At 46.1% G+C, this 15,269-nt stretch overlaps 2 protein-coding genes across 4 annotated transcripts; one reads left to right on the plus strand and one right to left on the minus strand.

Moving 5' to 3' along the window:
* Window positions 1-5,133: 5,133 nt before the first annotated feature.
* LOC129582904 (uncharacterized) lies at window positions 5,134-6,861 on the plus strand. Its single transcript, XM_055474532.1, has 3 exons — window positions 5,134-5,196; window positions 5,355-5,676; window positions 5,783-6,861. Exons 1-3 carry the CDS (start codon window positions 5,134-5,136, stop codon window positions 6,859-6,861), a joined length of 1,464 nt encoding a protein of 487 aa, XP_055330507.1.
* Window positions 6,862-10,939: 4,078 nt separating this feature from the next.
* Window positions 10,940-14,234, minus strand: LOC129583047 (uncharacterized). 3 transcript variants are annotated; one of them, XM_055474739.1, is made up of 6 exons: window positions 13,963-14,234; window positions 13,404-13,569; window positions 13,070-13,109; window positions 12,487-12,786; window positions 12,152-12,424; window positions 10,940-11,768 (listed from the first exon to the last, which is right to left on the minus strand). In XM_055474739.1, the coding sequence occupies exons 2-6, from the start codon at window positions 13,494-13,496 to the stop codon at window positions 11,494-11,496; spliced, it is 981 nt and encodes a 326-aa protein (XP_055330714.1). In that variant the 5' UTR covers window positions 13,497-13,569; window positions 13,963-14,234; the 3' UTR covers window positions 10,940-11,493. The 3 variants fall into 3 exon arrangements, with proteins under 3 accessions (XP_055330714.1, XP_055330713.1, XP_055330715.1); XM_055474738.1 differs by having other exon boundaries at window positions 13,925-14,234; XM_055474740.1 differs by having other exon boundaries at window positions 13,895-14,234.
* Between the last annotated feature and the right edge of the window lie 1,035 nt (window positions 14,235-15,269).

Consider the following 15,269-nt stretch of genomic DNA (forward strand, 5'->3'; position numbering starts at 1 on the left):
ATGTCAGCGGCTCTCAAGAAGGGAATGGAGCAGGTCGAGAAATACGGTGGATACGCGTGCGGTTATTGTTGGGAAGTGGCTAAAGATAAGACAGCCGTCAACATCTTCTCGCACAACGCAGTTTCCAAGGCCCGCCAGATGTGCACGCGTAATGTCACCGGCGATATGAATCGCAGTCCGTGCTTTTACTTTTTCATTGACGAAGCGCAAGCTGCTCAGGAAGGGACGGAACCGCAGCGGAAGTACATCAAGTTTGCCCGCGGAGGAAAAATCGTGGAGCATGACGGTACTCATTACGGGCCAATTACTGATGAATGAATTCTGCTAGCAATGAAACTGTTGCATTTTGGATTTCTAATAATGTGAGCATTATCTGTACTGCGTGTTATGAATAATTTAAGCTGTAATAAATACGAATGTGCTACATGTAGTAATGTTGTGGAATAATAATGCATGTTTTAGTGTCGCTTCGATGTTTCGGTAGTATTTCATGCAGTTTGATAGGATACCAATGGCGATATGAACTTATTTTTGGTTGCAACGGAAATAATAATATGCTTAAGCCAACGTGATGCTTTGACGCCAATGTTATATCATGACGCCACGTAGAAAGCTCGGACAACAATGTAATATTCCCACGTCTGTACAAGCGAACCGCATAACTGTACACCATGTATATCAGTAACAATACTACCGTGTGTTATAAACACAATAACCAAATCTGAATATTTACGGTCCACCTGAGTACATTACATGTTGATTAACGATCGTGTGCACACATTAGCGATCATAAATAAAGGCAAAAGTGTGCAATGCACGATTTTCACAATGTGCATAGCAGTTTAAGTCGTATATGAACCGAATACAAGACAGTCGCACGTGTGGCCAATAATGGAGCATGAAATGCCATAAAATTTAAAAAAAAACACAGATCTTAAGCTGGATGGACGGTGGTCAGTGCGCCGCCGCAGGTACACGATCAGTTATAGGTCTATCAGTGCACGATCACTTGAACTTCTCAAATTTCGAACCGTTGTAATTCTAAACATTTGATTCCTTGAAAATGGATTCTCGTGCAACTTCTACGCCGAATACCAGCTGTACCAACGACATCGACGTGGACGATTTAAATCTAAGCGCTATTTTTGACCGAAGTTTTTTGTCAGCTATGGCAAAAAAAGCTTGGCCGGAAGTTACCAACGCTGAAGTTGAAGCAGGTACGTACATGATACATTTAAATTAAATAAAACAAGAAATTTATTTCGCTTATCTGGTAGCCATGGCCAACATTAACGAAGCAAGTGCTCATGCTCTTGGAAGCCGTGATTCTACGCCTTCGACAAGCAATTCTGCAGGTATTAATTTTTTTTTCAGATTTATTTATACAATTATTATGTTAAGAAATATTTCTAGTGAGTGAAAACACCCAACCTGGAGGGAAAAGCGGATGACAGTGATGTCGTCGTCGTAACTGACCAACCAGTCCAACAGGAAACCAACGGTCGGCTTCCGGCCCAAAGTCGTAAGTACACTGACATACAACTGATTTTAGCTTAAATGAGTATAACATCAATTTTAGTGCCACATCTAGATTTTTTCATACCATAATTTTATGTATACAGCGGCTTGGGAAAATCTTGATCAAGCAGACGACTACGATGATGATATTGTCATCGTTTCATCATCTCAGACTAAAAAACGGAAGCCTCTTGTGCAAACGTATCTCGCCCCACCTGGGAACCGGAAGCAAGCGCCACCGGCACCGTACAAGAAACGAAAGGCGATCCATGAGCGCTTCGCAAACATGCTTGCCTCGCCGGTACAGTACGGAGCTGGACTTCCTAGAGGTGTGCTTAGCGCTCCCCCAGCTCCACGACCGTGGCCACCTGTGGCTATACCCGGATTGCGGCGTCCGCCAGAGGCCGTACCCGGAGTTCAGCGTCCACCGTTTGTCTCGGGACCGCACTCCAACACCTCGCATATGGTCCTAGCAGTTCCACGTGCCGAAATGACGATTAGGCCGAACGTTCCTCTCCAGCTGGTGCGTCCATGGGGGATCCCGGGATACATCCCCGTTATGCCAGGCTACAACGCTGGTATGCCAGGATTTGGGCAGCCGTTTCCGCATTGGTATGAACCGAATGCATTTCAACGGGAGTACGACATGATGATGAACATCATGCACGGTTCTGGTATTAATGGGAATAACAACAATGGGCACGGAATGAACGGAAACGACAATAACGAGCACGGTATGAACGGAAACGACAATAATGGGCACGGTATGAACGGAAACGATAACAATGGCCAAGGATTTGGTCCTAATAACGGATTTCAGTAAGTTTGACGAGGCACTGCATCCAAAAAGAAGAAGCGGAGTTATGCTGTTTTTGTTACTGCATGAATGCACAATTAATCGCATGTTTTGAGTGCAAACTGTAATTATGCTCCCATGCCCGTAATTGTTTATATCATATTACCTCAGCGATTGCGCTTTTGTGCTACCATTCAACTAATACAAGACGAATCACATCCGCACACAACTTTCGCACCACGGAAGACAGTTTTGCTCTCATATTTCGGCTTAATCCACAGCCAATGACACTGATGGCTGCCTCGGCGGAAGTGCGCGAACTGTTTAGACAACTTTTGGGAGAGCTCTCAGCTTACCACCAAGTGAACAGGAATGACAGAGTGCGCCTCGTTTTTGAACACCCCGAACTGGCGAATCGTGCATTCTCAACCCCGGTAATGCCAGCGAGTCAGATAAGTCCTAATTTTATCATCCAGTTAATCATCCGCATCATGCAAGGTGGAGCAAATTTTTATCTGTTTACCGACGACTTAAGAATTACATACACTTTATGTCGGAATATTCTTGGACATGGTCGCTTGTCAGCCAAAAAAAGCAGAATTACTTTTAAAATAGACGAACTGCTCGAGCGTTCGAAAAGCATTGTGAGAATAAAAAGCAACGCGAGTTTTGACCCTAAGGGAGTTTTTTGTGCTTCGAGAGCAATTGTTGTGGGATTGGCAACAACCCTTGGCCTTCCTGGATTTAAAAATGTACACCAGTCTCAAAAACGGAAGCAGCATGACTTAGCGGCACAGTTGCGAGTAGAAGCGGGTGTTCCTGATGGCCCAGTGGATTACGATGCCATTGAAACATTCGGCAAACTTTTATCAGACCGTTATGACACCCAGCTAATTGTAATCGACGCAGAATTGCAATTTGAAGTTACGTATTCTACGCCATTTCGAAAGAATTTTGTCGCAGTTCTTTACCACAATCAACATTTCGATTGTGTAACGAAGCCATGGGTAATTCTTGGATTTAGAGGAAGATGCCTTACCTGCGGAAATATCTATCACGAGAAAAAAGATCACAAATGTTTTCGTCCCTGCTATGGCTGCATGCAGTCAGACTGTCATCTTAATGATTTCGTTAAAAGAGTTCGCTACGATTGTAACCGGAACTTCTCTTCCGATGAGTGCTTTGAAAAGCACAAACACAGAATCGCGCACCGGACGAAAGATCTGCCAATCTGTAACGCCTGAAAAAAGTGTGACGAATGTAACAGGTAATATTAGAATTTTGATTTTTCTTACTTTAATATTAATAGTGGCGTCGAAGCTTACTGTGTGGCGTCAGGTGCTGAACTATTTAGGTTTATTAACCCGCCGGGCCCGGAAGTACTCTGATCCGCATGTCTGCTTTGCAACATTGTGCCTGAACTGTAAAGAATTTGTTCTTCCTAACCACCTTTGCTATATTCTGAACGGAGAGAAGGCGCAAAACAAGAAAGCACAACCTAAGACTCAAACTGTTGCTGAAAGCGAAACTTTTGCATCTGAAGATGACGCGGTGTCTGATTTTTTGGACGATGCTGCGGAAAGTGACGCATGCAGCGAGCAATTTTGTGATGATGCAGAGGGAGACGTTAGTGATGACTCTGATAATGAGTATGAAGATTGCGAGTCCACGATTTCCGAAGCAAATAGAAAACAGCAAGCCCGTTTCGAGAACAAAAAATTTGTCTTTGATTTTGAAACATGTCTTGATAACAGTCGATATCACCAGCCGATGGTCGTGGCCATGATGTGCTTGGACGATGATGCGTTTGAAGTCTGCTTCAGTGGAGATAGATGTGTGTCCGAACTACTCGAATGGATTTTTAGAAACTACCGATCGTGCACCTTTTAATCACACAACGGAAAGCGTTAAGACAATTTTTTTATCCTTAGTGGATTGGAAAAGGAAGGTCACGTCGTTGAAAAAATTCAAGATGGTTCCAGCATCACAATGTTAAAAATCCCTGGGCTGAAGTGCAAGTTTATTGACACGCTTTCCTTTATGCCGCGTTCTCTTTCGGAGCTTCCGAAGGATTTGGGAATTGACAATCTCGTTTTAAAAGGATTTTTTCCCTACGCGTTCAACACACCTGGCAACCGAGACTATCATGGTCCTGTACTGGGTAAGAACTAGACTTTGCTTACGGTGTCGTAAACTTGTACTGTGGCGCCAACAAAAGATATCAGGCGTCAGGTTTTGGTAATTTTTTTTTTGGTATCAGCTAAAGAATTTTTCGACTGCTCGCGGATGTCTAAGAAGAAATTTGAAGAATTTGAAAGGTGGTTACTTACTAGTACAGAATGCTTACCATTCCTCTGGGCTTCTTCTGAACACCGCCGCTCTGGATGCCCTAAGTTGAACTGTTTTACTGTTTTACTGTTTAAGTTTAAGTTGAACTGTTTTACTGTTGAACTGGTTTTTTTTTTGCTGAATTTAAGTCAAGTTTGAGTTGGAAAACAAGTATCTGAAAGCCTTTCACGCATTTCGCAATCTATCACCGCTAATCATGGGACCGCCGGCTATACGTGGCAGTTCGAATCGTGCACGTGGGCGCGAACGACCTCGAGGCACCAGCCGTGTCAGTTCCAGTAGACAGGGCGCTAACACCCGTAGCGCACCTTCAAATGCCGGAGTAACCAAAAAGAAATCGGTGGCAGATGAACTTGCTCAGTTGAAGAAACAGATTGCAGACCTTTCGGCTTCTGTGGCTACAGTAATCCCTGCGACAGATCAAAGTATCCGTTCGTTTTCGCCATCAACGCGCCGGATTCGAATTCGAGATGCCGGTAAATCCGACTAACCGCAGTCAGAAGTCCGAGACCTTTCCCCTGTTTCAGAGCCAGGTAAAGGTTTCACTTTAGACGGCACTACAGGCATTGACTTTAGTAGTAATAATACTACCGCCGTTCTTAACCGTAAAGCCATCGTTATACTGGAATCGTTGCCGGAAAATGTAAAGGCTTTATTGCCACCGGTTGATGACAATGCGCTCCTGTTCAAGTTATTCAGCAAAAAGGAATTTGTGAATCTTAATGACCTTTTGCCGAACAACCGCACACCGCATGCCTCATCCAGCTCCAAGAGTAATGCCTCGAAAACCGAGCAGATTCGTGACCACCACCAGTGGTCAAGAGCGTTTAATGTTCTGAAGATGTACCGCTGCGCTATATACCCGGAACTGTGGTTGCCAATGACCAAGTATATGGACCACATCGCACAAACTGCAGCGCTTAAAGGAATTACACCTGAACAGTGGCTTGCCTACGACCGCCAGTTCCGACTGGCGATCTGTCGTAACCCAGACGACGTCATGCAGTGGTCTCGTAAAAACGATGACGCTTACGCTGAGTACTTGTCACAGCCACTCGGGCTTGATTTTGATCAACCTGCAGTCAATGTGGGTAAAACCATTATTCAGTGTTTCCACAGCCTTGAATACGGACACATCCGGCCGGAATGTCCATTGCTGCGTAGCGCTACCAGCAGTCGCCGGACTTCATGGGTTGGGCAGTCCTTTCTTAACCTCCCCGCCGGTAACGGGGGATCTAAACCTGACGAAATCTGCCAGTTGTGGAATAAAGGACAATGTACCACCGGATTGCTCTGCCGATACGGCCGTCAACATCGGTGTGCAAACTGCGGTCAACGTGAACATCGAGAGCCGCAGTGCAAAGCAAAAGTGTACAGCAGTAATTCCTAAAACTATCGTTACTCCGCTAAAGGCAGATGCATTTGCCCACTTCCTTAAAGAACATCCTGATCAGCAGTTCGTATCCTATTTATTGAACATTTTACGACATGGTGCCGACATTGGTTATCGTGGTCCGAAGCGCAGCATGCGTACACCTAATGCTGCATCTGCTCGTACTTACGCTACACATCTTCAGACGCAAATTGATGCAGAAGTGTCGCTTATACACTCGGTCGGCCCTTTCAGCTCTCCGCCTTTTCCAACGTTTGTTAATAATTTCCTTGGTGTAAGACCTAAGCCGGATGGGAAGTTTCGAATTCTTATGGACATGTCTCGACCAACCGGCCAAAGTGTTAACGATTATATTAGCAAAGAGGATTATTCTTTGGCATTTTGCAATGTTGACGATGCTGTAAAACTTCTCCTGCAATTGGGTAAAGGTGCTCTTATGTCTAAATTTGATATTCAGCATGCTTTTCGCCTTGTATCAGTCAGACCGGCTGATTGGCATCTGCTCGGCTACCAATGTAACGGCCTTTTCTACTTCGATATTGTTCTACCTTTCGGCTCACGTTCTCCACCTTTCATATTCTGCTTAATTTCGGATGCAGTGCATTGGGTATTTGTGCATGTTACTGGGCATAAGTTCATGTTGCACTATGTTGATGATTTTTTCCTTGCAACGCATTCTGCAGCTGCGAATGCTACATCGCACCACGATATTCAGCGTGCTGGTCGTTGGACATCAAATGCTTACACATCGTACATTCGCACGGAAGTTCCTCTGACTGGCATATCCTTTTATCCCAAGGACTAATTTGGGGCCGTTGTTTGGGGCTGCTTTCTGAGTAGCAGTAAAACAGTAGCAGGCCGAGACGTACGCGCTGCCCGCTTTCGCGCCTTCTTCGCCGTCCGACGGTTACTTGCCGGTCGCCGGATCACCGCAGCCGTTGATGGCAGAAGAACGCCAACTTCCGGACCACTCTGTAATAAGAATAACAGTTTGTGGTTCAAGAACCATTAACCAGCTTCAGTCTTACCCGCAGTCCTGAACACTCAAAGTGATCAAAATGCGGGAAGATGGAAGCCGTCAAGGTTCTTTCAAAACTTAACTGCTTCTATATGTTCGCGAATTTCGGCTTGTAATAATTAGAGAATAAATTCAACAAGCATTCACTCACGTCTTTCTGTCTCACATTTCCCACTGCAAAATTCAACGCTTCCTCGTGCTCAAGAGCGAGAAGGTGCGTGCTTTCAGTTGCGATGGGAGCGTGAGGAAGAGCAGGTCCAGAGGAACGGACGCTACGGCCTGCTCCAACGGACGCGGCCATCCGTCCGTGTCTTGGCATGGCTGCACCACGGACGCTAGTGCCGGTGGTCGCACTACAACGCCAAACGCATATACGCAAGTCACAAGCGACACTCCGCACCGAGTGTTATCACAGAATGAGAAAAACACCATTAAGAACCCTGACTGTCTCGTTTTACCTGTTAGTCTGTAGCAACAGGGTGCCTGGCTCCTGGCTCGATGACGGCTAACTGTCAACGTCACGCTGCTGCTGCGGCAAGGTCTCTGCAGCGGTTCGACGGGGATGACGTGCACATCATCAGGGTTCGCTGTTGATCATGTAGAGCGGGTACGGGCTGGATCACGTCCCATCTTGGCACACAAGTTCTCCATAATCTCTCTGATAAGAACGCAGAATGATTGAGCGCTGATCACACCACGGTATTTTGGGATTGTGGAAGATAGAAAACCGAGAATTATTAAACCATGAAATTATATAGTCTAGAATCCCTACGAGTAGTCCGTTTTGGAATATTACCAAGAAAGTACTGTACATCCAGCTGCAAGTTTACAACGGCGAATGGTGCGTGCGGAGCCAGCGGAGGAGTGGCTTCCTCGGTCATTCGCTCTCGGATGGCAGCTGTCTTGTTTCCTGTGTTGCTAGTGTGCTTTTTCAGATTGTCCGACTTTGATGGCTGGCAGTATTCTCAGCTCGTAGCGAAAGCCGCATGCGGCGGTAAGTGAAGTGGGAAAATGGATTGAATCAAAACGGCGAAATGTATCACCACACACAAGCACTTGCAAATTTTGATGTTATAAGGAAAGTTCGATGTTTTCAATTATTATAAAATTACGTTGTACCACAGGTGAAATAAAGCACCTGCATCTATAAGCGTTCCTGTAATTTTATTGTGATATTCAACGTGCAAGGACTGCCCCAGTATTTCACACAACTCCTAGCTAGATCACTGAGCGTCTGTGCATCGAGACGTCCATTAAGGCATTAACGTGGTTGGCGATGCTGACGGCTGTTTTCCACGCGTTGCTGTTACTCTGTCTTATTCGCTGGACACGGACCCCGCTGGTCCAGCGACGAACAGCACATCCACTGAGCAGCCGAACGTTGACGACGACTACCAACCGCCGATTCATATCAGTTTCTGCATGGGTTCCCCCTGCCGGAACGACGAGAACTGCAGCAAGCACTGTCGGGCTTTGCACGCCGGTGCCGGCTACAGTCGCGGGCTTCCGGACGCTGTTCATGCGATTCCTGTTAGACAGTTGTCCACATAAATAATGCGACAGAGGGTTTTCACTCCCAAGAATGTCGCCGACGATCAGCAAATTATGCCGTTACGAGCATTATTATGTAACGTATTTCTGTTACTTGGGAGTCGAAAGCCCATCAGCGCGTGGGGCAGCGCACTCCCAGCTGAAGTGCTCGGCACCTCTAAATCCGGATTGTTGAGCTCGTAGTGAAGTCACTCCGCCACTCGACTTTCACTGATATTTGATCATATTTCATCAAACTCTCGTAGTCTTGCTTCACTCGTCTGAATTATTACTTCACATTTAGTTCTGCGGAACTGTTCGTCAAATAATCAAATTCCCCTTTCTATTCACTGATATCAAGACTAGTTTTTCATCTTGAATACTGGATCGATTCCACGTTACAAGTGTTAAATCCGTTCTTGACGACGAAAGTGTAGGCGAAGAATAAAGGTATAAAGCGAATCTACTGTCACGTCTGTCAGCACGAATTTCGCGATGTCGTTTTACGGTAAAGAGGAGGGTTATGTCGCGCGCTGGAATTCCGTAGACGTGCGCCTCGATGACGGACAACTGCAGCACGGCGACGTGATTAACCTGGCGGAGGGTGGTCTGATCATCGACTTCCACTGTGCTAATCAACGCGCCGAGTTTGCCGAATACCAACGGACTTTTCACTGTCCCTTCTGGCCACATAGCCACGATGCGCAGAACGTGGAGGTGCTACAGCGTCGTTATCCGGACGGTGCCTGGATCTGGTATCCAGGACAGGTTCCCTCCCCGGGACCATTCGAATGCGAGGATGCGAACCTAATAGACGTACAACTGGAGGAGTACACCGTCCGACAACTGGTCCCCGTCAGCCAAATTCGCACCCGGCCCTCCGGGGCGGCTTTGCAGAAGCGCCGCGTGCTGAAGGAGGACTTCGTGGTCCGTTATTGCACGTTGCCGACCGCCTACTGGTCCGATGGTTCCAAGATTCTCGGAGAAATATTCAAGCGCAATGTGAACCGAATGTACAAGGTTTGGTGTACCTCCCTGCTCAGCCAGACCGTTCTCTATCTGCAGTGCGCGATTGCCGATCCATTAACATCCAAGCAATTGGTAGGTGCCCTTCAGTGTTCCAGGGAAGGGGTGGAGGCTCTACCCGCCTCCCTTCACCTGGGTATCAGTACCTGTGGCGTCCGCTGTGACCTGTGTGTCCAGCATGGCAACTGCGGAAGCAGTGTGCCTGTGTTGCTATGTTGCCGATAATTAGTTGGTTTTGTGCGCCCTCAGTGGCGGGTTAATATTTAAGATATTAGGCCACCTTCAAGTCGTGACAGTACCCATGAAAGGGCTGGGCTAGGCTCGCACAGACACTCGCAAAAAATCTACCATACTCTAAGGCCGAGAGAGGCACCACTAGGCTATCGGCAAAGCATACAAATTGTATTGAAATATTCTATCGAACGATCCTATACAGAGCGGATGCCGCTCTTGCACCCAGGTGAACACATTGCAGCAATGTATCTACCGGTATTCAGAAGATTGATGCCGTTCGGAATTTTTTTAAAAGTGGGGACTTCAAAATTTATAGGGGGAAGACTGCTAAAACCTTCGGTGGAGTCCAAACCGGAGATTTTTCCGCTTCCGCTGTACAACGGGCTTCCGGCCGACAACGACGCCGCCGCGCAGCCTCCAGTTCCTCCTCTGTCCGAGCAGCCCGCTCCGTCCAGCTCAGCCGCTGACCAGCAACAAGCGCTGACGCCCGTCGTGTCCTCCCCTGTGGGGTGTCTGGAGGCCACCCGGCCGCTGCTGGAAGGGATTCTCGTGTCGCGAGGGTTAGGCGGCAATCACGTGTCGGCGGCGGTGGGGTCCCCGTCGTACCTGTTCCAGCACGCCGGCGTGATGTTCATGTTGGCGGGTTTGGCCGAGATCGGACAGCTCCCCCGTATCGGGGCGCCGGGTCCCTCGGGATCCCCTCCGGGTGTGTTGGCACTGCCGGAGACGCCAGCCAACAATGCTTCCAGCAGCGTTTAGCTCAACAGGGGCCTGGACCAAATGTCAGCGAGGAGGTGGCGAAGGAAAAGCGTCTGATCTTGTTTTTAATCACTGTTTCTTTGAATAACCCAATTAATAAGTTGTACCTGTTATTATCATTCGAGTGGTAAGGATGAGAGCTTCGTGGTTTCCTTGAAATTGATGAATGAAATTCTTTTTTTTTGCTGTCTTCTGTTAACCATTTTCATGACCATGCCGAAAGGTGCTTTAGTTGTTGACATTTGTAGCTGCGATGAGCAAATTTGTATGATTCAGGAATAGTGGCATTATTATTGTTATTTAATTGGCTTTTGACCAATAAAGTGCACAAACCGGGAAATTTAACAGGCGAGTGAATTACGTACTGTACGGAGCGCATTTTCTCGCCAGCACTGCTGTGCCGCTTATATACTTTATGCGTGACTAACCAATGAGCGACATCAGGTGGATTAATTGCATAAAAACATAGAAATAATAACTACAGCGTTAGCAAACAGTAGAGTGACCGACTGTGCCGATGAAAGCACGTAATTAGGTGAACGCCCGTTATTGCGCTTTGGTGACAAAGTTAGCACCTTGTACTCTACTGTTGAATTGATTTGCCTCTTATCATCCGAAGTTGTGACAAATCTCGTCAGAGAGGCACTGCATTCGCGCCCGTAGATATCACTGCAGGCCTTCACGAATACTGTGTACACCGTAGAGGGCAACAAGTCCGAGAAAGTCCAAGATGTTGCGTTAGTCGAAATTGGCAGATCATCGTTGCGACCGACCTCGTATTTCCCGACGTCCCCAAGGGCGGTTCCCACGTAATCCGAATACTGCGGCTGGTGATCTTTGTAGCAATGAGAGCAGTGACGTTGTTAGGCTTCAGCTGCACCATGAGATACCGCTTGTCGCTCTGCACTTCCCCTCGCTCGCTCCATCCCAGGATTTTGTAATTTCTCCCGGAATCAGACCGGTAAACTCCACAACATGCATGTCTTCATCGTTCGGAAAGACGTATTTAGAGGGAATCCCTTCAGCAGCGAAGACGAACCTCGTTAACATGCATCGTTTTGATTTCCAGCCGGCTTGGAAGAGAAATTTCACCGAGGTTTGGGTAACTTCGACGGGAGGGCGAGTAAAGATTACAGTCGGAGGCACTGCAAAAATAGGCAAGTTCAAAAACGATATGTGATACTGCAGGGTGGCTTAATTCGTACAAGTAGCAAATTGACGGAAATCGTTCAAAATTGTAACTGTCCTTCTGGTATAGAAATAGCTTACATGCTTTCGATACTTATTACTTTTAAGTAAAGTGTGTCGATACATGACCAGATTCGTGTACAGATACGAGAGCTTCCACTTTATGACATTCTGTAGCCAAATGTTTTCTAAAACCGGTCTACAAATCATTGGTTACAGAACATTGTAATAAAATTGTAATGTAAAGAAGTGTGTTTGTAGTGCGTGAAAGCGAAGTTTTTCATGCAGATACACGGTTATGGTTCCACTTCCCTGTATCGGGTCACTCCCCTTGACTTACTCGAATGGACAATTTGCGACGCTTCTTCACTGAGTACGTCGCAAGCAGCAGCTGCTACACGGATTTCGTACGTCGCTCCCAGATACGCAATCGCAATTAAATAGTTGACCACCAGCGAGTCGTTGCGAATGGTGATTTCACGCACCGGCTCATCTGTCACATCCAAGTTCCGCAGGCGCACCCGGTAGTATTTCGTGGCATTCAACGGCCGCTGAATCTGCAACATCAGCTTCACCGGCAGCGGCTGCACGCTAAAGCTGGGCGTGGGTGGACCTACAATAACCCCCGCAAGTGATTGCTTTTCTCTGTACTGCAGTAGTAGAGAATTTCCTTACGAGTGCAATAGACGGACGCGGGACTCTCCACACTGACAACATCTTCCACAAAACTCTTCATTCGGAAGGCATATTGCGTGCCCGAGTCCAGGCCTGTAACCGTGAAGCTCGTCAGGTTGGCGTTGAATATGTTGATAATATTCGGCTCCGGTGGAGGCGTGAAGGCGCCGGCAGTGTAGCGTTGGTAGAGTATTTGGTAGCCTTGAACGCGAGTATCAAACGGCTTGAACCATTCCAGCACGATGCTGTCCGCGGTCGTCAGGCTCTTGTTGGCAAAAACATCAACTGGAGGTAAAAAATCTGGAAAGAAAGTCATTTGATTTATGAAAACCTGATATGTTTCTCAGACAGACCGGTCGGTCAACCACTGCTGTTATGGATAGAGATCCATCCGATACTGTAGGTTTCTTAGATACCGTAGATACAGGAAAGCTTTATTTCGAATTCGAAAAATTTTCGGTAGGATTTGTTTGCATCTAATGAAAACCAAAACCTTTCGTTATTTCGAAAATGTATAGTTATGTCTATGATTTTCGGTGAGAAACGTTACGCTACTCCTTAACGAAAGCCTCAGGCAGCTCACCATCTCCAGGTTCAACGGCAAGATCGGCACTGTGTGAAACCTGCAAATGATTTGCATGACATTTAGTCAAAAGAAAAGGCTGGTTCCAAGTTCTGACGCAACAACCTGCTAACCGCAAACAAAATCCAGATTTTATCAAAATAATTTATAATAAGCTATATTGTAAAAGGGAACCGATATTCCTTGCAGCATGCCCAGGATCTCACAAGCTCTACAGAAAAATGCTAAAATTCTACTTAAATGATAAAATACTACAGCCAATGCACTATAATTCGAAACCTGTATATTACTCGCTTCCAGTCTTTACTCGTCCCTGAGACGGGCTGTTGCTTACCTGAATTAAACCGGTAAATGTCCAAAATAAGAATGATTGTGGCATTGAAACCGAGTAAGAATGCAGCACATTTCTCCACACCATGAAAGCCATGACCCAGGTCTGCAAGGGTGCAAGGGTGCCCAGGACAGTAAATAAATCCCAAGTTACGCCGAAAATAAATCACCTATAACACCAGAATTACGTTAAATATACGAAAATTAAGTATTATCACGATACGCTGCAAGTGAAATTAAATGACCGAAATTCTAACGGTAAATTCTAATCGATTGTTCCAATACACGCCATAAAGCTATGCCAAAAACCCCGTATATTCCAAACTGTAACACATTATGTGTAATGAAACCGTTGTTTGTCTAATGTAATCTTCCGCTGGTGTATTTTTCCTTAAAAATAATAGCCGAAATTTAATTACAGAGTACATTCTCTTTAGAAAATGTAAAAAATTAAGAAAAAAAGGGAACCCTGCAATCTGTGTTAATCTTATTTACCTTTTGGTTGTTGGTGCATTTTTAACTTACTTTAAAAGCAAAGTTCACTTATTACGAATGCAGCTTACGCTGTGGAGGACTGTTGCTCAGTTGTCAGCGGATAGAGTAGTTGCAATGCTAGATTCGAATAAGCGAAGAAACAAGCTATCTGCTTATGCACAAGCACAACAAGGAGAAATAATCGAGCACGTTAAGCGCACATCGGTAGAAGTATACATGCCAGCGGTAGACGCCACTAAACGGATATAAATAAATCAAGAGACGCTGACATAATATTCACGGACAGATCGTGTAGATCAATGAACACGCGATCTGCCGCAGCCGAACAATGATCACGCGGCTTTTGGCCGGTGATTAAAGCACTGATCGCTGCAAGGTGCATTAGCATGTACCGGAACGTTCTTCGCAGCCCACATAATCGTAATAAGCAATAGCAAGAATACCTTGCTTGATCGCCGTAAAATCTCCATCACGGTTACGTTGTAGGGCGGTTAAGAAAAAGTGTGATTCACGGTTGCTTAGAAAGTACCGGCGCTTGCGCTTGGTTTGTCGGCAAACCAGTTGGTCGTAAAGGGTGAAGCCTTAAGGTAAAGAGATATCTGCAGTAAGCACTAAGCAGCAGCGCACGGTTTACCTACTTAAACTTCCACTTCAGTCACGTCACATTTCTCGAAATTGAGGAGATTTCTCAGCTATAACCACTTTTATTTGCTGGGTTTTGCGAAAACATTCGTAACGCTTCTGTACGACGTCGGTGTAGTGAGCTTCTACTGTTTATGTGTAAATGGAAAGCATTCTTAGAGTACAGACTTATTTTACACACTAGTGCAACAATTCAAACAAACAAAATCAATGAAAATGCGTCACTTGAATACGTGAGACCTAGTTGGTTGCTAAAGCTCGGGAAAAGCGATTTCCATAATTTTTACAGGCATGTGTGCCTATTATGATTTGTATGTACATCTCCGAGTACGCAATATCATTGGTCTAACCAAGTCAGTCTGTTTAAACAGTCACCTTATTCAGGAACGGCCACCGACCTGCATCAGAGCGAAGATACAAACAGAGAGGCTGCAGCCTGTTAACTTATTCGACTTCACAATGTGCGACACTTGTCCGCTGCTCAGGTCGCAAGCAACAGCCGCTACACTGATTTTGAATCGGAATGGTGTGGACAAGCAGTGAGTCATTCTGTCGTTGCGAATGGGGATTTCACGCACTGGCTCACCCTTCACATCCAGGTTCGGCTCACCCTTTACATCCAGATTCATCAGTTTCACCCGATATTACGAATACTTCGCGGTAGTCGACGGCCCTTGAAGTGGCAACATCAGCTTGGCCGGTAGAGGTTGTACGCGCAAACGTAGTTTTAATG

Source organism: Paramacrobiotus metropolitanus, unplaced genomic scaffold (assembly GCF_019649055.1).
Source record: "Paramacrobiotus metropolitanus isolate TYO unplaced genomic scaffold, Prichtersi_v1.0 Parri_scaffold0000009, whole genome shotgun sequence".
NCBI lineage: Eukaryota > Metazoa > Tardigrada > Eutardigrada > Parachela > Macrobiotidae > Paramacrobiotus > Paramacrobiotus metropolitanus.